Here is a 23,030-nt window from a genome sequence, read left to right as displayed (position 1 = left end):
TTTCCCTCTACTGTCCAATCCACCAAGAATACTGTTCTCAAGTCGTAATAAACAAAAGACGCGTCTTCTACAATGAAGCTGTGTTCCGCCTTGCCATCCCGATAAATAAAAGTCACCTAAATGCACCTTCTTATCACCACGTGACCTCTAACATCAGCCTCACGAAACCTCAATACAGCCACGAAATTTTGGTGTATATTCGTCGCAAGCAATCAAGCTTCCAATTTCACACCATCTACCCGACGAATTCTACAAAAACATATCGTCAAGATGCCTCAAGCTCAGCCTGAGCTTAAGAAGGTATGTGCGATTTCTGATATTCCGTATCTCTAGGAGTTGGCGGCAACGCGAGCAGGCGGTAGATTGAAAGCATATTGATCAATCCGAGCTACTGCGCGAGAGCTAGGGCATATAGGAGAGTTGAAATTGATAGCTAATATGATGCGACGATACAGTACCTCGATAAGAGACTTTTTGTGCAGTTGAATGGTAGCAGAAAGGTGATTGGTGTATTGAGAGGTTACGATGTAAGTTCCTCTTCTTGCGCGCATCCCAATTCATTCTAGCTAACGCGCATACATAGGTCTTCTTGAACATTGTGCTAGACGATGCAGTTGAGGAGAAAGAGGGTGGCGAGAAAGTAAAGATTGGAATGGTTGTATGTTGTTGCATTTTCCGCAGACTCATACCCAAAAGTTAACAAGCCCTTCAGGTTATCCGCGGAAACTCAGTTGTTATGCTCGAGGCATTGGAGAGAATAGGTGGAGGAAGGGAAAATCGTGAACAGCATTAGGAATGTCGAGGAATTTGGTTTGTCGGAGATCTTCAGGATGAAAGATGAATGGGAAGGACATCGAAGAATTATATCTGGACCATGGCGTTTACAGGTTATATGAAATACAAATTGCATATTGAGGAGCACGGAAGAGGAGATAAAAGAATCTTTTTGGCAAGATGAACCATGATTTCTCGAGCTAATGCTCTTTTCAAAGGAGCTTTTGCAATCCATTGACTTGAGGCTACCATAATGTGAAATGCGACTGAAAACAATATCCGCATCTCTTACTTTATTTCCTCCCACTTTCCCTCCTCAAACCCATCCATAAGCATCCCCTCAAACTCTTTTACCCACCCCTTAATACCACCCTTCAAAACCGCAACCTCCATATCACTTTTCTTTCCAAACTTTGCTACATCATCAATGTAATCCTGCATCCAGCCTGCACATCTTGGTCCCCTCCCAGTTGATGATCCTACGTTCCATAAACATCTCATTTCTCAACCTCAGACACGAAGAGTACATACCACAATAGAAAATGACCTTTGTCATACCCGCTCTACTACAGAGTTCATACAGCGACTTGCGAGTTTGATAGAAACTCTGAGCGGGAAGATTGAAGGAAGTTTTGATGGTTCCGCCCTACACACAAAAATCAGAAATACTCAACCTCAACCTTGAACTGAGATCCGTAGAGAATAAATAGCATGGCATCATATAGATTCCCGCTCGAGAAAGCCCTCGGAAAACGCAAACTATATCTCCAATGCAATATATGAGGAATATACATACCACCCAATCATCTCTTCTAACATCCACCAACAAGAAGGATCTCGGCTCAGATGTGATATCCATATCGTCGAACAACTTCATCACATCGTCCGCAGTGAGCTCTGGGCATTTTGCTCTGGCTTCGGGGAATGCTTTCCACCATGGAGCTTCTGACTTTGTATCTTTTGTGTCCGTCATGATTGTTATGATATGAGATGCAAGATGTGTAAAAAGTTTAAGAAGATTGAAAGATTTTATTTGGTGGTGTGTCATGAGTTAGGCAGCTTTTCTTTCACATGTGGCTTGCCAATCGTACGCATTTGCTCAATGTCATCAATTTCAAGTTCATAAGTTAAGGAGCTCAAACGTGTGAAATATTCCATATCATTTCTTTCATTAAATACAGAGGTATATACAGGATGTTGGATTATACAATTTAAAACGAGAAAACTAATGACCCTTTTTACCGCCCTTCTTTGCCTTTTTATGCGCCTTTTCACCCATCTCCTGTTCATAGATTTCTGCAGCCGACTCTCCTGCCTTTCTCTTGGATTTCGCACTCTTTACACCAACTACTATATCCTTCTTTCCTGATTTAGCAGCATTTTTGACTTGCTTCTCGGCTTCTGCCCACCCTGGTGCTCCTGCTTCGATTTCATATCTGGTTAACGAATTAGTATTGCAGTATCTGAATTGGTTGGATCAAAAAGCTTACTGGTCCAAAGGAAGAGCATCAATGAGCTCCCTTTGCTTCTCCTTCAAAGCTTTCATAGCTTCATCTCCACCTTCCTCCAATTCTTCTTCGAGTCCCTGTTCTAGAGGTACGAATCTATCGTCTACAACCTCATCGTCCAAAGCTTCATTTGCATCTTCTCTACTAACACCGATATTTTCCCGTCCTGGCATCTCAGCCTCAATAGCACCGGAAACCAAATCACCAAAGTGTGAACTCATCTTACGCATGATTTTGATGAACATGGCTAAGAGTTGAGATGATGGAAGAGACAATTCGGACTCAATAGCTGTTAGATCCTTTCTCTGCAAGCCAACAGCAAGTAGTATCGATGATTGAATGCCGGTAAGCTTAATATTAGACTTCAAGCGACCAGTGAAATACAAGTTCGCAAGTGTTGGAATGAGATCCAAGATGACGTGATAATCGAGCATGTTATTTGCATAAGATTCCAGGCGTTTGAGATCGAAAGGTGACATGAGTTTGTCTAATTCTTCTTTTGAAAGTGGCTTGGGTGCGGCTTCTGGGTCGGATTTTGAACCAGCGTTTGCTGATTCGTCAATGCTCAAGGCCAAAACTGAAGGGAATTCACGGAATTGGTATGAAAGAAGGGATAAGAATCTGCGATGGAAATCTCGAGAGAACGCAGACTCCCATTCTCTATCTTCACTATTCTCCAAGGTGCGAACCATAACACAAGTGTGCTCTCCTGTCAATTCGTTTGGTGTTTGACGAAGATAGAGAGGAACAAATGAAGCCCTTTTCCAGAATCTATGCAAAGGTTGAGTAAGGCCGTAACTCACACCGATATAATCTAGGCTGTCGGGTCGCTTTTCGGATAATTTTGAGAAAAGGGGTGGCATCTTTCTTATATCTCTAACCTTGATGTTATCTTCAAGAAGAGATGAACTTGTCAACTCCTCGTCTGTGACACGAGTGATTGTCTCTTCTACGTAGTCATTCGTATCTTCTGAGAGGTTGGTAAACTTCCCTTCGTAGAAAGCAGTCAGGAGCTCGAGCGCTTTGCTTCCATAGCCCATCTTGATGTAATCAGGATTTGTTGCTATTCTGACTACGCGTGCTCCAGAGAGACCAGCGAAGTCATCGTCTTGAAATTGCTGACTGACCAACCAGGGAATGAGATCACCAGCTGCTCGCTGACCTCTACTCAGACTGTTCATAACACTTTGTTTGCTAATCTTTCCTTCAAGGGCGACTTGAATTACGCAGAGAGGTTCTGGTAAGTGCTTACTGTTCTCTTCGATAGGTGGAACAAGGACAAACAATTGATGAGCTGGAGCATCACTCATCAATTGAAGGTCATCTGGGGTATTTTTGTAATGACTCGCGACGTAAAGAGCAATCATTTGCTGCAAAAACTTTTCGGAAACATCATGGAAAGAAAAGAGGGTATCACGATTGACGTTGAGCAGTTGACATTGTGAAGGATCTGGGCATCCTTGAAGAGTGTTTAATCTCGAGCGAGGTAAAGTGGCGTCAAGGCAGAGCAATTGATTGAGCCATTTCTCAACAGCGTCACCTTGTGCATAACGAATAGGTTCAGATAAGGTGATCTCTCTTAGCGAGCGACCTCCTGAGAAGCTGTTGTCGGCACCTTTAGCAGCAGCCTTGCCACTCGATCGATCAGCTACCTCAACATCTTCTGCTCCATTTGTCGTTCCTCTAGATTGTTCTCGGAGTTGTTTGATCAATTTCAAAGATAGAGATCTTCCAGTACCTTCGTATCCATTAATGGTGGATGCCATGAATACTAAATAAGGACCCATAAGCTTCTTTACGAGTGGCAGCGGGATTGCAGCGGCTTCATCAATAACCAATAATTCGGCTTGACCAAGAACATGCGCATCCTGTGGTCTGATGTATTGGATGGTTTGGCGATGTTGACGATGGATGTTTACTCGAACAATTGCTTTGTTAAAATCGGGGTTTGTAGATTGTATAATTGAGTAGTCGACGTGATCCATGTAGTTAAGAGCATCGAAACCCTTAAAGATAAATTCGAACAAGGTCTTCAAATTCTCTGGACTTGGAGATGTGATGAAAATGTTACTATATCCATGCGCGACGGCTGCTGCCACAGCCACACCAAGCGCTGCAGACTTTCCACGTCCTCTTCCAGCAGTCAATGTGACAGTGTTCCTCAAGGTTTTTTCGGCGATGGCGTCTACGAAAGTGAGAAGAGCTTTGGCTTGGTCCACGGTCTTTGCCAAAGTGACGAGAGATCCAACTGGTTGTGTGTCTTGTAGGGCTTCTTTCATACTATCCAATTCTATCTGTGATTCGCTTTTTGGCTCGTCCAAATCCGGAGGAGGTAAAGCCTTCACGTTCTTTCCGCCGGATATAGGAAGAACATTCAGCTCGTCGTCAATCACTAAACAGGACTCGCATTTCCCAAGGGACAAAATGAATCGCTCGTTGAATCTAGCAGTAACATCGTCATGCGCTTCGGTTCGATATCGAGAATGAATATCCATAGACAATGTGTATAATTGCTTCAAACTGTTCATGCCTTTCAGTAACAGAACCACAAGCCCTCCACCCTCAACTGTTTCAATGGTTCTGGCTAAAAGGTTCGGTGTGATGGCTTCAAAATCCTGCAAAATACACATTCCAAAAGTGTTTCCTAGGATTTTCTCCGTTTCCTTGTAGTAAACATATCGAATGTTGTGGAGCGACACGAAAAGTTCGAAAGGATCTTCAGTATTGGCTTCTCTAATTCCACGCTTGATCTCCTTCTTAATTTTAGTTTCTCTCTTCTTTCGATGACTATAAGTACCAGATCTATTAGTATGCAGCTTCAAAAGAAAGTGGCCATCTTCGCTACTGACCTCGTGAATCCTAGAAGCTTGTTTTTATATGCCCACATGACTGATTTGTTCTGTTTCATGTCCATACTGGACATAATATAGTGTAGATGTACAATGACATCCTTCGTTCTATCTCCAACAACGACAATGAAGCTTCGTTTCTTCTCTTGGATGCCATTGCGAATGAGCGCGGGGATGCGCTGATCCCTATTGATGTTAAGGTCAGTTGTTAAGATAAATACAATTAGGAATAGCGATTCAAAGCTTACACTGCTTTGCGTTGGCCGACCATAATTTGCAATTGTCTAAGAGATCAAAAACCTATTCAATGGCGATATAAACACCAACAAATTGAGGTATTGATGCGCCGGGAACTTTTTTTTGGCGATTGCACTTATCTCGAACTTTTTTTCGACAAGGCCTTGTGACGCTAGAGCGTTTGGAGTCTAGTAGATATGCAAGGCTGCGCGCGGATAAGAACACTTTTCACGAGGCTGACCGTATGTAATCAATATCTGCCTGGCTACTACGAAATAGAAACGGTTTCATGGATTTCTTGTGTCTGAAGATCGAAGGTAATGCATTAAAAAGCTTATGGGTATTGTATATTGTCTCGAGGGACTTTGGTCAAACTTGAATCTATCATGCTTTATCGCCAGTTATGCTTTTTGATACTCCAAATATGTACCATCCAAATTCTAAATTATAAAGCAATTTCTCAAGAATATTTTACTGTAAAGATTCAATAACAAGAGCAGATGCTCCACCACCACCGTTGCAAATACCGGCAACACCAATCTTTGCCTTTTGCTCTCTCAACACATTGACCAGTGTTGTGACAATCCTAGCGCCGGAACAACCAAGAGGATGACCTATAGCGACAGCACCCCCATGGATGTTGACCTTGGATTCGTCCAATCCGAGGATCTTCATGTTTGCCAAAGCGACAACCGAGAAAGCCTCGTTGATCTCGTAATAATCAACAGCTGAAGCATCAATCTTGGCGTGCTTCAAAGCCTTGGGGATAGCCAAAGATGGAGCGGTGGTGAATTTGCTTGGTGATTTTTCTGCATCACCCCAACCAAGAATCTTTGCCAAAGGCTTAAGACCAAGTTCCTTCAACTTAGCCTCTGAGACGAGAACAAGAGCTGAAGCACCATCGTTAATTGGAGCAGCATTTGGTGCGGTAACGGTTCCTCCATTTGGCAAAAAAGCTGGTCTCATAGCCTTGAGCTTCTCAATGTTCAAGTTCTTAACCTCATCATCTCTCTCGACCTTAACATTTGGCTTTCCACGGCCACCACTAACTTCAACTGGAACGATCTCGGTCTTGAAGAGACCGTCTTCGGTTGCCTTTTGTGCCTTTTGGTATGACTTGATGGCATACTCATCTTGTTGCTCTCTGCTGATGTCGTGATCAACGTGACACTCTTCACCAGCCAATCCCATGTGCTCCTTTTTGTTGTAGGCATCAGTGAGACCATCCTTGAGAACACCATCTACCAAAGTTTGGTCGCCATACTTGGCACCATTTCGGAGAGTTGGGAGGTAGTGAGGAACATTAGACATAGACTCTGTACCACCAGCTACAACAATATCGGCGTTGCCAGTGATGATTGTTTGAGCAGCGAGAATAATGGCCTTGGTTCCAGAAGCACAAACTTTGTTAACGGTAGTACAGACAACGCCTTCAGTGAGTCCTCCAGCAAGAGCACATTGACGAGCAGGGTTTTGTCCCAAACTATTCAGATTAGTCTTGAATCATTTACAAACAAGTGATTGGCTTACTTTGCGGATAAAACATTGCCGAAGAAGATCTCCTCAACATCTTCAGGCTTGATTTCTGGCACACGCTCGACGGCAGCTGGATATCCATTAGACCCGGAACTTTCCACGCCAGAAAGATGTAGTGAGCTTACCCTTGATGGCGATACCACCTAGTTCAGTAGCACTCTTGCTAGAGAGGGAACCCAAGAATGAACCAATGGGTGTTCTCACAGCGGAGCTATAAACAATAAATGGTTAGCATTTCTCATCTTAGCGGTCACGAGAGATGAGAGGACATGTATGTCTAGAAAACCATTCAAGTGGTGTCAATCCTGAGGAAGAAGAATAGATAGAAACTTACACAATATAAACTGGAGGAACTGAAGACATTTTTGGAGTGGAACTACAAGATTTGAAGTTTGTAAATAATATTTTGGGGGAGGGAACAAACCTCAACAAAGCTGGGCCAGTTATTTATGGTGAGGGCGGTGAGGTAAACTGGCAGATCGCTAATCAGCCCCGCCTATAGCCTTGAAATCTCATGCCACTTTTGAATCTATGCTTTGTATGTGTTGAGAACAATGTGAAGGTTCCTCTTTGGATAATTCCTAGGTGGACATAAAGTTAAAGATTCACAAAAGCAGCCAGAATACTAATCTAATCCTCCGGAGTCCGAGGTCGGTAAGTGATCTAATCTAATCAATCTCTTCATCTCCATTCTCCACTATGAATCCATTTCCCTGATTTCCATTAGATGAAGTTTACCTAATGTGACAAGGCTGGGTCACGTGATCTCAAAAAAGTACCATCGCGAACCCTCGAGTTTTCGACGCGAGGCCGGTGAAGTTATAGCTTCATTTTCTTGACATCTCTTTATTTTCATACCATTTTTCTGCATTTCACTTAGTCACTATGGATGACCTTTACGATGAGTGAGTCACCTTGACATCTTGAGCTCTTGGGAAGCTTGATCATAGCTAATGTTCTTGCAGGTTTGGAAACTTCATTGGTGAGGCCGAGGAGTCGGACGAGGGGTCTCAACAAGGCAATGATGCGAGCGCATACGTCTACGATGAATATCCAGAGGAGGCACCAGAGGAACCCACGGGACAGGAATTGATGGACCTTGATGGTTGGTTATAAGCATTTTCTGGAGCTTGGAAGGGCATCAACTAACAACTTTACATTTAGATGAGGGACCTTCGAATGCAGTAATTTTACATGAAGATAAGCAGTATTACCCTACTGCGCAACAAGTATACGGAGAGGATGTAGAAACTATGGTGCAGGAAGAAGATGCGCAACCCCTCACGCAACCAATTATAGCTCCGGTTGAACAGAAGAAATTCAACATCCAGGAGGCGGATTTACCACCGGTACATTTTGATCGAAGTTTCATGGCCGACCTCATGAATTACCCTGAACAAATTAGAAATATTGCTCTTGCTGGGCATCTACATCATGGGAAAACCGCGTTTATGGACATGCTGGTTCTTGAGACTCACGACATTGCTGAGAGATTAGAAAAAAAGACCGGCAGGAAGAAGGATGAGCAATTGCGCTATACAGATATCCATGTTGTCGAGCGTGAACGGGGACTATCTATAAAATCCGCACCTATGAGCTTGGTGCTTCAGAGTACCAAGGGGAAGTCGCATCTTCTGAATATCCTTGATACTCCTGGCCATGTGAACTTCGTGGATGAGGTTGCATCCTCATTACGGTTGGTGGACGGAGTGGTTTTGGTTGTTGATGTTGTTGAAGGGGTACAAGTCAATACAGAGCGGATTATCAAACATGCCGTTTTGGAAGGTCTGCCCTTGACTCTTGTTGTCAATAAAATGGATCGTCTAATCTTAGAGCTCAAGCTACCACCTACGGATGCTTATTTCAAGCTGAAACATGTCATTGAAGAAGTCAATACTGTGATCGAGGCTACTTTGCCAGGTCAAGGCGAGAGCCGACGACTTAGTCCAGAAAAAGGCAATGTTCTCTTTGCCTGTACCAGTATGGGATGGTGCTTCACGTTACAATCATTCGCAAAAATGTATGCAGACAGTTACGCCCCAAAGAAGAACCGAGGTCCTGGTTTGAATAACGAGGAGAGTGGTATTAATGCGCACGAGTTTGCAAGGAGATTATGGGGCGATATCTTCTACAATCCCTCAAGGAGGTCATTTACTCGAAAGGGTGTTGAGGAGAAGTCAAAACGCTCTTTCGTCAATTTCATCCTGGAACCAATCTATAAATTATACTCGCATACCATTAGTGAGAGTCCAGAGGATTTGAAGGATACTCTGGAATCACTTGGGATATTCCTCAAACCATCACAATACAAGACGGATGCCAACGTCCTTCTGAAACTTGTCTGTGAACAATTCTTCGGCCCATCGACCGGGTTCGTCGATATGGTTGTACAACATATACCTTCTCCAGTGGAAGCTGCAGAGAAAAACTTGGAACGTCATTATACTGGACCATTGGATACAACAGTTGGAACGGCTATGAAGAATTGCGATCAAGATGGTCCATTGGTCATTCAAATAACAAAGCTTTTGAACACAAGCGATGCTACAGGATTTTACTCATTCGGAAGAGTGTTAAGTGGTATTGCACGAGCAGGCACGCAAGTACGAGTCCTTGGTGAAGGATATTCAATTGATGATGAAGAGGATATGAGTGTTGCCACCATTTCGGATGTGTGGATCGCTGAAACAAGATACAACATTCCCACAGACGGAGTTCCTGCCGGCAATTGGGTTCTTCTTGGGGGTGTGGATAATTCGATTGTCAAATCTGCAACCATTGTACCTCTTGTGTTGCCTAATGAAGAGGAGGCTTACATTTTTAAACCTATTACCCATTTCACCGAGTCGGTCTTCAAGGTAGCAGTGGAGCCGATCAATCCTTCTGAGCTTCCTAAGATGTTGGATGGTTTACGAAAGATCAACAAAAGCTACCCTCTTATCACTACAAAGGTAGAAGAATCTGGCGAACACGTCATTCTAGGCACGGGAGAACTCTATATGGACTGTGTCCTGCATGATCTCCGACGATTATATGCAGAGATGGAGATTAAAGTTTCCGATCCTGTCACACGCTTTTGTGAGACAGTCGTTGAAACATCAGCTATCAAATGTTATGCCCAGACGCCAAACAAGAAGAATAAGATCACAATGGTGGCAGAACCTCTCGACCAGGGTATCGCTGAAGACATTGAAAGTGGAAAGGTCAGCATCAAAAGTCCTGCTCGAGTGATTGGCAAATACTTTGAGGAGAATTATGGTTGGGATTTATTGGCTTCTAGAAGTATTTGGGCATTTGGTCCCGACGACTTGGGACCAAACATCTTACAAGATGATACCATTCCATCCGAGGCAAGTACAGTCCAGAAAGCACCTGTTCGCTTACCCCTTGTTAGTAGCTAGCCTCCTAGCCAGGTCAGAGCTACTATCGTGAGTGCCTGCATAGGTTAAATAGCCGTTGTGTTGCACAAACGGAATTATTCGGCCCTTCTTATGCTGACTGATCTACAACAGGTGGATAAAAAATCACTACTTAGTGTACGCGATACCATTCGACAAGGATTCAGTTGGGCTGCTCGAGAAGGACCACTGTGTGAAGAACGTAAGTTTCCACTCATTTTTCCTTTATCCTTTTCCCCAGACGCCTTCCCTCTCCCTTAACCCTATTGCTCCTAGGTCATCATAGATCGTAATTGTGGACGACCTCAAACCACAATATTACTGAATTAATATGGAAACTTCCGTCCACTACTTTCGCACAGACCCTTCAACTATAATACTACCCCTGAACAATTTTTCATTGGTTCATCTATCCGAGTTAGTGCTAACATCCCTTGTAGCAATCCGCAATAGTAAATTCAAGATAACAGACGTGATATTGGCTCCTGAAGCGATCTTCCGGGGTGGTGGTCAAATCATTCCCACATCCCGACGCGCATGTTATTCTTCCTTCCTAATGGCTTCCCCAAGATTAATGGAACCCGTCTACTCCTGTTCCATGACCGGACCTGCAGATTCCGTCACTTCGCTCTACACTGTACTTGCCCGTCGTCGCGGTCATGTCTTGTCTGACGGACCTATTGCTGGTACACCTCTCTATCGCGTCAGTGGACTCATCCCTGTCATTGATTCCTTTGGTTTCGAAACCGATCTCCGCATTCATACTCAAGGTCAAGCAACCGTTTCTTTAGTCTTTGATCGTTGGAGTATCGTCCCCGGTGATCCGTTAGATAAAGACGTTATTCTTCGACCTCTCGAACCGGCAGGCGCACAGGCTACAGCGAGAGATTTCGTCCTCAAGACAAGAAGAAGAAAGGGTCTCAGTGAAGATGTAAGTGTGGCTAAATTCCTGGAACCAGAACTCTTTGCTAGTTTGAAGGAAACGGGTATTTTGGACGGGTAGGTAGGGTTTATCGAGTAAATCTATCAAACGCGCGTCCTGATGTGAAGGAAGAGCTTGCAGAGATCTGTGAACCTGGGGGTTGATTATCTCATACTACATAAGGTGTGATCGTTCTTCCAAATCTAGAAGGGAAGTGATATATCATCTTATGGGCGTTTTTGGGTGGTTCGTGCATAGCGAATTGAAACTATACTAAATAAATGAAAAATAATTAAGACCTGTATACGTATGGTTCTTGGTGCGTATGTACAATTAAAAATTACATCTAGATGAAATCAAATCATAGTAAATTCACGTATTGAAAGATAAATCACAAGAATCCTAGGAAGTATTTCTGCATGAAACTGGGGATGGTGGGACTCTCACTGCACTCTGTGCATGTTCGTCCACTGCAGCCACGCTGGGATATTTGACAGCAGTAGTTCGAATGTTGTCGATTTACTTTTATTGTGCAGTGCATCCTCAGCATTTATAATACTGGAGCGCAGAACTCAAGAGCTGGTTAAGGTGAGACAGAAGAAGTGGAAGATCATCCGATTGAGAGGGCTGCTAGACGTTGGTGATCGTTTTGAATGGAAATCGGATTGGAGTCGCTTGACTAATATTTGCAGGTGCGCATATATGCATTTGAACAATTTAAGGCTCTCTGCATCCCATGATTCTTGTGTCCATTTTTCCATCTGCATGTGCCTGACACCTACTTTGTAAGTGATGGCTGGATAAGTAAGGCAATGGTATGAAAAATTGGGATACTTGTGCATACGAAGTAACCTTACATGACTTAAATCTCCGTATCTCTACTCATTCACGAGTCGCGACAATACCAACAGAAACGGAGATACTGAAAGCTCAGTATATCTAGATATATGTTTTTATCAACTCACCTACTCGTTAAGTAAATCGTAGAAGAAGAAAGGTAGGAAGCCTCTATGCAGAGGGAATCGCAAACTGCATTGGCACGGGAATGGGAATGGAAAAACTATTGTTCCCTCCATATATATCCCTGGGATTTGCGTTTCTGTACGTACAGGTACATGTGTTTAAGTATTGACCCTGGCTGTTGATCTGAAGTTGGAATACTCGATTCATAGAACGATTGAAGGGATGCATGCATCCGCCTTGTAGACATTAGGGTATCCAGGCCTTGGTCTCGGTACCTGGGATTTGTCATCGTATTGCTAATGTCATGGCATGTGTACGATTGTAAGTGAGTTTACATAGTAGTACATACATGCAGTAGGCGCTGTACATACACATGCGTAGATATAGGTTGCATATCAAGAGGAATTTGGTGGATGGATTGTGGTAAGGCTACAATCACGCGAAAACGAACTCTCTCTGGAGTTCTCAATTTCAAATTTTCTTCAAACAGAACACAGAAACAATATCTGTACGGCTAGTAAGACCAAAGAATGCCGCTTTGCGTCGGTATAATAGGGAGAGAATTTCAGTCCGTCAGATTGGTTGCCTTTGCTACAAACATCTGCCCTCCAAAAGTAAAAAGTAAGAAAGGATGAAAGATGATCCGCGGGCGCGCGCGGATATGCACGGATAATTGATCAGATCTATCGCTCTTCTTTTCAATGCAGCCATCAATTGTACCTACACACAAGTAGCTGTACTAAATTTCCGAGCGCAAATGTTACCACTTCTTGAATTTTGATCTCTCTACGTTCACATCCTTCTTTTACATCACACAATATCACCCAATCAAAGAATTCGCCAGGTGGTATAAATATTCCATAGACTTAATACATTTATGCGGCTCGGTGATGCCGATAGGTATGTACTATGCATGATGTTCGAAAATGTGAATAGATGCAAGCGGATACTTGTCGTTAAGTGATATTGTATCATAATGAACATGGATGATGAGGTTTTTGATCTCAACGCTTGTCAGATTCTCATCTGATCAACGAACGAGCGAGCGAAATGGTCGAAATACTGGCCCGGGGTACTATATGCACTAGGACCAGGATATTGGTACGTCAGGCTAAATGGGCTAAAGAATAATTGAGTATCAATGTTGGGGTAGCATACTTTGTAATTGGTACAACTCCTGTTCCAATGAAGATACGGGGGAGTTGAATGCCGAATCCAATGGTGATAGGATGAAATGGTTGATTCAGAAATAGACTTATCATTGAGAAATTAGGTTATAGCAATTTCTCAATGAAGAAACTCAATGCAGTTGAGGGTGGCAAGTGTGGATTGGAAGGTTTTGGATTCCGTGGGGGCAAACTGGGAAAAAGAGGAAGGACGTCGCAAACTTGCCTAGCATTGACTTGTCCAGCAAGGAATCACAGCACGTTTCTCTCGTAAACTTTGTGCCTCGTGAAAATCTCGTGTCTACAGTGTCCGGGCGAGGATAATGACAGGCCCAAGAAACGTAAAAGAGGCGAAGGGCGGGGGGTCTACATATTAAGCACGTGTGATGGAATCGTTCTAGATTTCAAGGATTCAAACTTTTGAGGTCCCCGAAACCTTCTTTTCATGGGATTTTGATAATTATGCTTATCTTGTGTGGAGAGCTACTGAGAAGCGAAAATGAAGCAAAGGTTTGAACCTAGCCCTTGAATATGAAATGAAATGGGTGGCATTAATTATCTTGCAGCATTGTCAAATGTGATGATAAAGCTTCAGATGAAGTTGACAATTGCCCATCAAAGGAAGGAGAAGACGAGGGTCTACGTAAGCTTCATGTCACTTTTTTATCACTACCACCCCCGAGGCATGATTGATTAAGCCCTAAGGTTGTAATCTGCCAGGACGCATCTGGTGGGTCGAATGATCTCGAGTTGCTTGGGAATGAGGGAATATTGTGAATAAGTGGATGTGCTGTTGTGTTTGTGGGGGTAAAATTTGCATGGGAACCCTGTAAAAAAAAACGACATTTGGTAGGCCGACAAGCTTTGCAATGTGGAGATATGGATTGGTGGCACCTTTGAAGTAGGGATGGAAAGTTTGATTGGCTGTCAAAAAGGCATTTACGAAGCGGGTTTGTGGTAGTCCATGACACTTGTGGAGATCGACGATGGGAAAGTTCTTTGGAACTACTAGAACTTTGTGAACATTGACCATACCAATTGAATTTGGGGAATATTGTAACACAGATCAGACAACAACGCGCAGAAAGATTCGCTAGGAGTTTCTCTTTGACGAGCACAGTACCTGTATCGTGGTATTACACGCACATGCACATGCACATGCACATGCCAAAATCGTGATGTAGTACTTGGTGTGAATTTTTGTGATAATGCTTCATATTCGTAGTTCATTAATTGGGGGCGATTCCACGTAACTTTAAACAGTATCAGAGTATTGCAGGAATGATCTCGTATGTGGCAGCAGTCTTCTCGATTTTCCTCGTAACGAGAAATTCCCTCATTGGCTAAAGCAGTTTCAAAGAAATCTTATGTCTGTGGTTATGATATCATCAGCCATCAAGACAGGTTTTCATCATCTTCCTTAGCAAATTCATGAGATTATCATTCTCGAGGGCAGCCGCAACACGCTCCTTGTCAGCCAGTTGTTTGTTGACTTCGTCAGCTTGACTGTGTGTATCCTTCTTAATCTTGACCTCGACTCGGTATCCTGGCGGAAGAGCTTGTTCCAGACGTACTCGCACGCCAAGTCCAATAACAGTTGCCAGGGAGCAATGTGAAACCGTTGGCGTCAATTCAACCAGTACGCGAGACAGTGCTGCTGGGTTTGTGAGATCAGGAGGCGAAACAAGATGAACATCCTCAAGCTTGACTACTCCGAGAGACTCCAACGAAAGAGGGTGCTCGGGGTCGGAGATTGGTGCAATCAAGTCTTCAAAATGTCAGCTATGCAAACTTTGGAAAGCAACTGACCCATTTCGATACTGAATTACAGATAGCACTAGTTATAATAGTGAATGGTGGAAAGGTATCAGGATATTCATTTGATTTTGAGATACTGATAGTTGCACGTTTGATATGTGATACAATTCTAGGATATATCGAGAACCCGAAAAATAATAGACATTAAGTGGATTAAAAGATACGTGAAATGCTTACCATAGATTTCCTGTTCGTCTATTGGCTCTAAGCCAGAATCGTCTGAGTCTTCATCTGAGAAATCTGACATATAAAAAGGATCCAGTGCATAGCTGGGTTTTGCCATCAATATGCTCTGTATACCATGTTTCTTGGCCGAATAATCTCGAACCTTGCGCTTTTCTCTTCGACGTGATATTTCGGACACGTTCAAGATCGTAGGATTCGCATTGTCTGCCGATGCCATATTGAGATGGGTTGGGGACCACTGGGGGCTCTGCGGGCTAATAGGAATGGCTTTCCTGTGCTAGTTGGATAGCTGACGAGTTCAACGTTGTGACTCAGGTTAGATATGTTCAGCTGGACTTGCGAGTCGAGAGACAGCGGATTGTTGAATGGATTGCAGGTTAGCGACACAAGAGCTTGAGCTATGGTGTCTTGAACACTTGAACGTAAATTTGATATGACGACGAGGTTTATCAAATTCCCTTTATCGATAAAGCGAAGTGGGATAAATCTGAAACCTGAGGCATCGTATTAATTCATGACTAATTATATAATGATCGAGCAAAGCCAAGGACAAGTATTGAACTTGGAAATCGTAAATACAATGCTAAATCATAAATACACCAATAAACACTGGTGATTTTTGCGTTTATATTGTCCCTTATTGCATTTACATGCAAGTCCCTATTTTGCCCTACTCTTTATTGTTATACAATGTTCCTATTTCACAAAGTGTCCATCTCCATCTTGTGCAAAGTTTCGAGTCCCATGTTAGAGAGTAACTTTGATATCTGTGGCATACAATCCCATGGCCAGAACTCGGAAGTTCAAGGATGTATCAGAAGCTCACCTCAAAATCTAAATGTCCTGAGAAGATTCATGAAGGATCAACAAGCACGAGCCATCTGCATCTCGTGGCGATCCTGCGCTTCCAAGGTTAAAGGTTCCGTGCTATACTCGTTTCCGTCCCGGAAGATCTTTAAACCTGGTCTCTTCATATTTGAGATTGCCAGACAAATGAAACTCGTCGGCAAGCTGGACCCTCTGGGTAGCTTCAGATGATCTGATCAGAAAAGCTATAATCCGAAAGTCCGTGATGGACGGTGTAGATTTTGGAATTCGGACTTTTACTCTTTTGCTTTCCAAGAAACCATCTTGAATGTACGTTCCAGGTAAATTGGACTACCACTGCCTGTGCGTCTCACGAAGCCAATGGCCTTCTGCGCCCTTGTCGGCAAAACAAATACTGAAATCAGCTTATGGCGGCCATGATATCTACCTTTTTGATGTACTTTTCTATGCGAAGGATTGCTGGTTCGAGGAACTGCAAGAGGGAGAAAGGGTATAGAGAGATTATCGATCCATCTGCAGGATATAGGCAATCTTTGTCTATTGACGCCCAAAGCCATCAAACCTTTTTCTTTACTCCAGCAAAAAACACCGGTCCAAAACAAGACCTGCATATATTCTTCCCTTGTGAACAATCTTCAATGGACATGAGATATCTTTGAACCACCGAACCATATTGCCGGGTTCGTCTCTGCTTGTCGAGTGGCTGCGGCTTTAGGGCACGGAATCATGAGGTTAAACATCCAATCTTTTGGCTCGTCCTGAAATCCCAACATTCCTTGTCAGAGCCGTATCGCATGTGCATTGTTCGCTGCATTTGCTGGCAACTGCGTCCCATATCGCCTGAGAACTGATACCCGGCGACGTTTTCTGGGGCTGTTTAGAGGCTAGTACAGTGTTTGCGGGGCAGTAGTACTTGTCTAGAGATCCTTGAATCCACTCATCATCTAAAGAAAGGCATTATTAATGGGGCAGTTTTCTGAGATTGTATTGAAAATATGCAAAAATACATTAGACAGATGCAACATGCACAGCGATACTTTCAATATTGAATGGTTCTTCCTTCATGCACTTTCGTATTTACCTGCACATGCCCCCAGTACTTCGGTATCGAAGTGCTTTTCACACACCGCCGACGCCATGAAATCACCACAGACGTCTTGAAACAGACAATCTATTTGTTGTTATACAAAAGCTGCTAAACATACAGTACTTTAATTGTATCGTAAGTTCGTGGCACAGGTGATATATGCCTTAAGTCCTAAATTACTAGGACTTTTCGGTGATATAACGGTGTCGTTATCAATCAAATGAACATGAGCTTAGGGGCAGAATAAATATCCGTTTGTTATGTGCGAGTACGAAGGACCAACGATTAGCACTTTTTTCCCTATTTCTTTTCTAGTGCAGGCAGTGGAAAAGAAGCAATTGGTATCTACTTGCCGCGATTACCCCTCATAAGGCCCTAAAGCACCCTAAAAACGAACGCCTAACCATATGAAAGTAACCTCGGACTATGGTCATAGACCTAAAGTTCTATGATGCTTCTAAGTCTGAACCCTAAATCCAAGTACCTATCCTCTATCGGTAGGTGCCGATGTGAAGTGCTTACAACCTTCCACACCTCCTGTAGCACAAACTCAATTCCAGGAACGATGCCTGCTTTCTGTGCTCCACAATATTGAGTTATTCTTTACTTCTTTCTTCCTCTCTCATGAATCGACATGTACGACCATGACAAATGTGAAATGTATTCAACTTCTTGCATTTTGGCATGCTAAATGTGGTACCTATCATCCAGGAGGTCATTGTGGGTACAGGACTAAGAGAGCATCACATCCTTCCCACTGATCACCGTTTCATACATCCCAAACTGGTTTACCATGCATCACCGGTCCGAAGGCTACATTTTACGGGATCTTTTACCTGTGGAATGATGAGCGAATTGGTATGGTCCTTTCAATCAATCTTGTTTGTGAATCTGCGATCCCATGGCTATCTTCGAGACTTTAACCCATACAACACACACGAATGATTGAATAGTATAGAAGCCTCGGTAAATTTAGGCCCTATTCTGTAACCACCAAAAAGCCTTCTCCCCGGAAGCTTACAGTGGCACCGGGTACCTGTACCTGTCTGTACCCGTACCAATTACCATTTCAACAACATTACGAATGAAGATAAGATGAATGAATGCATGTGATAACAGGAATGACAACCAAGATTCCAAGAGTTAATGTGTTCGGCAGTATCCGCGTCAAGACGAAGCTGTTAGCCAGTTTTATCGAGATTGCGAGTGAGGAGTAAGGGGACCTGCCGTATTCTTTCTTGGGCTCCCCCCCGTTCTTTCCCATATTGATAATAATTTAGTGATTTCACTAATATATTGAAAAGAGGCAAAGAGGGGCCAACCTTATTGGATCATTACCAAATACAAACACCACTTTAAATTCGGACTTCAAGTCTTCCCATTCCGATTTTTTCTTTCGTTGACAGGGAAGCTGGTTACGATGCTGTTTTCTGCCTCGTAGAAACTAGAAGGATGCGACATCATGATTCATAGGTCTGTCTCTTCCATTGAACTTCCTTGAATTTTCCCTTTCTGTTTTAGAGAGATTGTCCTTCGAGCACTTTGGAAGTTCCCGGTTCTAGGCAAAACAATATCTCCTTCATTTTGCCTAGATACGTACTGGCCTTCTCGACTGGTAGCAATAGGTACCTATCATTACTGTATGTTTGACCGGGATTTTGGAAACCAGCCGTTTCGAGTTCCCTGCTATCACCTCCCGGCATACTCACTTGCGGGTCTTTTCTTGTCAGACCTTAGCTAGCCTGCGTCCTTGACACCCCATACAACAACATCCATGGTCCCATAAATCCATTATCACCCATTATCCCTCCTTCCACGCCTGCATGAGGCAAATACCCTCACACCTAATACTTCGGTAAGAGAGATTTGGGATTATTGGGAATTGCGTCTATACCCTTACCTATCTATCTACCCTACCTATCTGTATCCATACCCACCACAAATTTATAGGCCAATCCATTATTATTGCCCATCCAATACCCAATGCTTTATAGATTCTGGTCTGGAAGGGTGTTCATCCTTCTCTGGCATCACTTGCACTAATTTATACTTTTTTATTGTGGCGCGACCCTAGATCAATTCAAGCTTCTATCGAGTGCGGAGTACTCTCTCTTAGTATCTGTACATACAACTACCATCTTCAATCGATTTTGATCAAATACTGCATCAAAAGAAATTACACCATCTGTCACCAGTAGTCAATCTTCTTTCCTTTTCTATGGGGCATCACTTTCTTCATTTTATGATTCAGCATTAGTATACCCCAACCTTGATCAATTGGTATGTGAGAGAAGTAGGCGCATGTTGTGCTACTCATGATGCCTTCAATTATAGATAGATGATTAGCTGACCCTGATCTACTTCCGCAGTTTCATTCTTCGAAATCCTTGAACTTCCGATACTCCGCCATTCGATTTCAAACCTCCAGCTTCGTGGCCCCTCGAATTAGTCTGATCAAAACCCAATTCGTGCTTATTCTGGACTTAAAACGTGCCCCCTCATCCGGATGCGGGCAAGTGATTGAATCTTGGGTTCACGACACTCCGCTTCCTCAGATCCATTCTCAATATACTGACGATCCTCACTGAAAGAGGTTATTTTTCTCTCGTCAGATAATCGACAAATAGGCGCCTGTAACCGCGACACGACATCGTGTAGAAAGCCGAATTCGCATTTCAAAATAGGATATGTCCCAAGATCTTGGAACAAGGAGACTACTCCCTCAAAGCTCACAAATGCAGAACTTTTCGTTTGCGCCAACAAACTTTGGCCCAAGAGAAAATCAAAAAAGTGCGCGATCTTGCTTTCGTTTGGGCATTGGAGTTGACATGAGCTGATATATCTTAGATTATGTCTTTGTTGACGAACACAATCGCCACAAACGTTTGAAGGGTATGAGATGTCCTCAGTTTATGCGCATTCCTCTACTAATACGGCATAGTGATGCGAGCTTGTGAAGGATGTCGAAGAAGAAAGATTAAGTGTGATGCTGCAACAACGAACACCTGGCCATGCTCCGCTTGCACAAGGCTCAAGTTGGGATGTGTCCCCCCAACAGTGAACTACGATCGCGATTTCCAGCAAAGTAATCAGACTTTTGAAGCAGAAGCGCCGCAATATGATAATAGTGGAAATCCCAGCGGTGGGTACCATCAGCAAGTTCCAGTACAACAGCAAATGACAGGCCCCTCAAAGGTGGTACCTCCAATTTACACACAACAACCTCCATATCCCGATCCGAATAACATGTATCAATCCATTCCATACGGAGGACCCTCGAGTGCACATAGTCAACAGAGTATGCATTATAATAGTCTTCAAACTCCAGTCAGCGCACTCAGCCAACATACAGAATATTCGCCACAAGCGGTATATCCCACAGCCCCTCTTCAGCAACAGACACATGATTCACCGGAAAATTATACCCATAGTGAATACAGCGGGGAGGATTTGGCCGACTTGCTAGGAGAACTCAAGATGAACCCCGCAGGCACAGGTAAGCGATTTGCTCGTCAATTTAAGTTGTAGTTCTGATGAAGAAACAGCTCCATACTTGAACAACAAGAACAGGACCAGAGCATTGGTAGAAGAACCAGCTTTTGAAGACATTGATGAATACAAAAACGCTTTACCTCCAATTACATTGAGCGCAGACATGAAGATCAGAATACCTCCCGAGTTGCTTCCAGACGAACAGACTATCCTTCATTATTTTGAGATGTACTTCACCAATGTACATCCATATGTACCTGTCCTTAACAAAACTTTATTTTACCAACAATGGCATACAAATCGAGATGCTATCTCACCTTTAATACTGGAAGCCATTTTTGCAATCGCTGGAAGACTCGATGATGAACCCGCGCAGGGCCATCAGTGGCTCGCCCTTGCTTCTAGTAAGACTTCGTCTTGCAGCTAAACGAATCATTTCACTAACTTCATATAGAACATGCCGATGCTTTTATGGACGTTCCACGATTGAGCACTCTTCAAGCAAACCTCATAATACTTAAAGCAAGAGAATCCGCTCCAAAGCGTGGATATTATTATCGTTCATGGATGACTGTAGTCGCATGTGTTCAAATGGCCAAGGATTTGGGTCTAGATGAGCACTATGAAGATCACAAAGCAGGTCGATCATGTGGTTCTGATCTTGCTGACTGCATTACCAAAACTCGAATTTGGCAAACCATATTCGTTTGTGAATTGATGATCGGTTCTCCACAAGGCCGGACGGATCTCGCGGTCGACATGGAAACACTTGACTTAAGTGTTCCCAGAACTGGGATTGACAACGGAGAACTCGCAATCACGCGCAATTTCACTTGGTTCACGCGTGTTGTTCGCAATGTTCGGAGAATGAATAATGTTTACGCAAAAGTTAAGAAGAGAAAGGAGTGGGGTATCGATCCAGATTTCGTACAATTGAACCCTTCCTTCGAAACTTGGATGAATGATCTTCCCGAAAACCTACAGATTGATTTTCCAGCGGACGGATCCCCTCCATGGCTACCTACTCATTTCATTGGCAATCTTCACTCCTACTATTACCTAAGTATCATCATGCTTCATCGTCCACAACTCACTTTCATGGAACCAGGGATGGACGGGTGGAAACACCATATGCTCATATGTTATAATTCTGCGAAACTTTTATGCAGACTTCAAGAAAGTGTCTTGCAGTCATTTGGATTAACTGGTCTATTATGCATGCAACGGGGAATCAACTTCACTATCTATTGTGTTTTGACGTGCACAGTTCTTCACTTGGTATGTACAACAGCCAATATACTGACTTTATTTCGGGGTATGTTGACAATGTTATAGGTTGCGATCACATCCCCGGATCCAGACTTGAATTCAGATGCCCGGGAATATTTTACCAGACATATGAGAATCCTAGAAAAATGTACCAGCTCATGGCCCATGCCAGATATGCAACAACAGATTGAGTCACTCAGGCTGGCATTTTCAGCTGACACTAGGAAACCTTTCGTTCTGAAGCCATCTTTCCCTTATGGGAGCCCAGCCGCACCGCCTCATACTAGTCCTGCAAGAGGAAATCTTCAACAGTATCGTCAAGGAAGCACCTCATTGGAGAGTCAAAATTTGGGACATCAAAATGCCCAACAGCAACAAGTCAGTTACACAAGCCACCCCATATCACCACCCATTTCAGCTGGGGGCGTAGACACGAAAAGTGACTCTCCCGCTGTACAGTCTCTGGTCATGATGGCCACTGGTCAAAGACCCCCAGTTCCAATTACAAGCGGGCTTCAAATGGCAGACAACTCGTCATGGAACCCGTCAAGAATTTTTGAGTAAGTTAATTCCTAGCCCGTACTTCGAAAGTACAAGTACTAATCGTGTCACCTTAGCCAATGGAACAGCACTTTCGGTACGCCTCCCGCTTCGAGCAGCTCTGCTTCTGAAACGACCCCTCCTCTAAAAACTCCCTCTTCAGGTGCACAAGAACTCCCGACACTCCCAGAAATGCAAATTCTCCCCAACGTGAGCTTACCGCCGGGCTCACAACCTATGCCTCCACAACAATATTCTGGAGCGCCCATCCCCTCGTTTGTGAGCCCAAGTATGTGGCAAGAATCAGTCGCGAATGTGTATGAAAGCGGAATCAAACGACACTGGGACTACTCAGATCCAAATGAGATGGTAAATCCGATCGCAAAACGAAGAGGTTGATCGCCTCGATCTGGTGAAAGGCGAAAGGTGAAAGGTTGTAGGTACGAATACGTACGAT

At 43.5% G+C, this 23,030-nt stretch overlaps 7 protein-coding genes across 7 annotated transcripts; 4 read left to right on the top strand and 3 right to left on the bottom strand.

The window, feature by feature from the left end:
- Positions 1-270: 270 nt before the first annotated feature.
- Bfra_009072 (putative small nuclear ribonucleoprotein g protein) lies at positions 271-793 on the top strand (the record flags this gene model as incomplete). Its single annotated transcript, XM_037339424.1, has 4 exons — positions 271-300; positions 456-527; positions 584-658; positions 713-793. 4 exons carry the CDS (start codon positions 271-273, stop codon positions 791-793), a joined length of 258 nt encoding a protein of 85 aa, XP_037190990.1.
- Positions 794-1,062: 269 nt separating this feature from the next.
- On the bottom strand, positions 1,063-5,402 carry Bfra_009071 (putative nucleolar atpase protein; the record flags this gene model as incomplete). The annotated part of the gene is made up of 7 exons (XM_037339423.1): positions 1,063-1,253; positions 1,306-1,420; positions 1,571-1,731; positions 2,017-2,210; positions 2,265-5,069; positions 5,132-5,317; positions 5,380-5,402. The coding sequence occupies 7 exons, from the start codon at positions 5,400-5,402 to the stop codon at positions 1,063-1,065; spliced, it is 3,675 nt and encodes a 1,224-aa protein (XP_037190989.1).
- A 437-nt stretch (positions 5,403-5,839) lies between these two features.
- On the bottom strand, positions 5,840-7,267 carry Bfra_009070 (putative acetyl- acetyltransferase protein; the record flags this gene model as incomplete). The annotated part of the gene is made up of 4 exons (XM_037339422.1): positions 5,840-6,851; positions 6,899-6,974; positions 7,030-7,115; positions 7,239-7,267. The coding sequence occupies 4 exons, from the start codon at positions 7,265-7,267 to the stop codon at positions 5,840-5,842; spliced, it is 1,203 nt and encodes a 400-aa protein (XP_037190988.1).
- Positions 7,268-7,789: 522 nt separating this feature from the next.
- Bfra_009069 (putative u5 small nuclear ribonucleoprotein component protein) lies at positions 7,790-11,305 on the top strand (the record flags this gene model as incomplete). Its single annotated transcript, XM_037339421.1, has 5 exons — positions 7,790-7,809; positions 7,870-8,009; positions 8,069-10,293; positions 10,417-10,504; positions 10,743-11,305. 5 exons carry the CDS (start codon positions 7,790-7,792, stop codon positions 11,303-11,305), a joined length of 3,036 nt encoding a protein of 1,011 aa, XP_037190987.1.
- A 3,436-nt stretch (positions 11,306-14,741) lies between these two features.
- Bfra_009068 (putative cytoplasmic protein required for cell viability protein) lies at positions 14,742-15,574 on the bottom strand (the record flags this gene model as incomplete). Its single annotated transcript, XM_037339420.1, has 2 exons — positions 14,742-15,121; positions 15,349-15,574. The coding sequence occupies 2 exons, from the start codon at positions 15,572-15,574 to the stop codon at positions 14,742-14,744; spliced, it is 606 nt and encodes a 201-aa protein (XP_037190986.1).
- Positions 15,575-16,545: 971 nt separating this feature from the next.
- Positions 16,546-16,844, top strand: Bfra_009067 (uncharacterized protein; the record flags this gene model as incomplete). The annotated part of the gene is made up of 2 exons (XM_037339419.1): positions 16,546-16,563; positions 16,590-16,844. The coding sequence occupies 2 exons, from the start codon at positions 16,546-16,548 to the stop codon at positions 16,842-16,844; spliced, it is 273 nt and encodes a 90-aa protein (XP_037190985.1).
- Positions 16,845-19,959: 3,115 nt separating this feature from the next.
- Bfra_009066 (putative lipase regulator 1 protein) lies at positions 19,960-22,972 on the top strand (the record flags this gene model as incomplete). The annotated part of the gene is made up of 7 exons (XM_037339418.1): positions 19,960-20,062; positions 20,120-20,164; positions 20,214-20,768; positions 20,818-21,168; positions 21,219-22,042; positions 22,100-22,593; positions 22,651-22,972. The coding sequence occupies 7 exons, from the start codon at positions 19,960-19,962 to the stop codon at positions 22,970-22,972; spliced, it is 2,694 nt and encodes an 897-aa protein (XP_037190984.1).
- Positions 22,973-23,030: the final 58 nt, after the last annotated feature.

The sequence above is a fragment of the Botrytis fragariae genome (genome assembly GCF_013461495.1).
Source record: "Botrytis fragariae strain BVB16 chromosome Unknown tig00000101, whole genome shotgun sequence".
Classification (NCBI taxonomy): domain Eukaryota; kingdom Fungi; phylum Ascomycota; class Leotiomycetes; order Helotiales; family Sclerotiniaceae; genus Botrytis; species Botrytis fragariae.
This window is presented reverse-complemented; position numbering and strand designations above follow the sequence as displayed.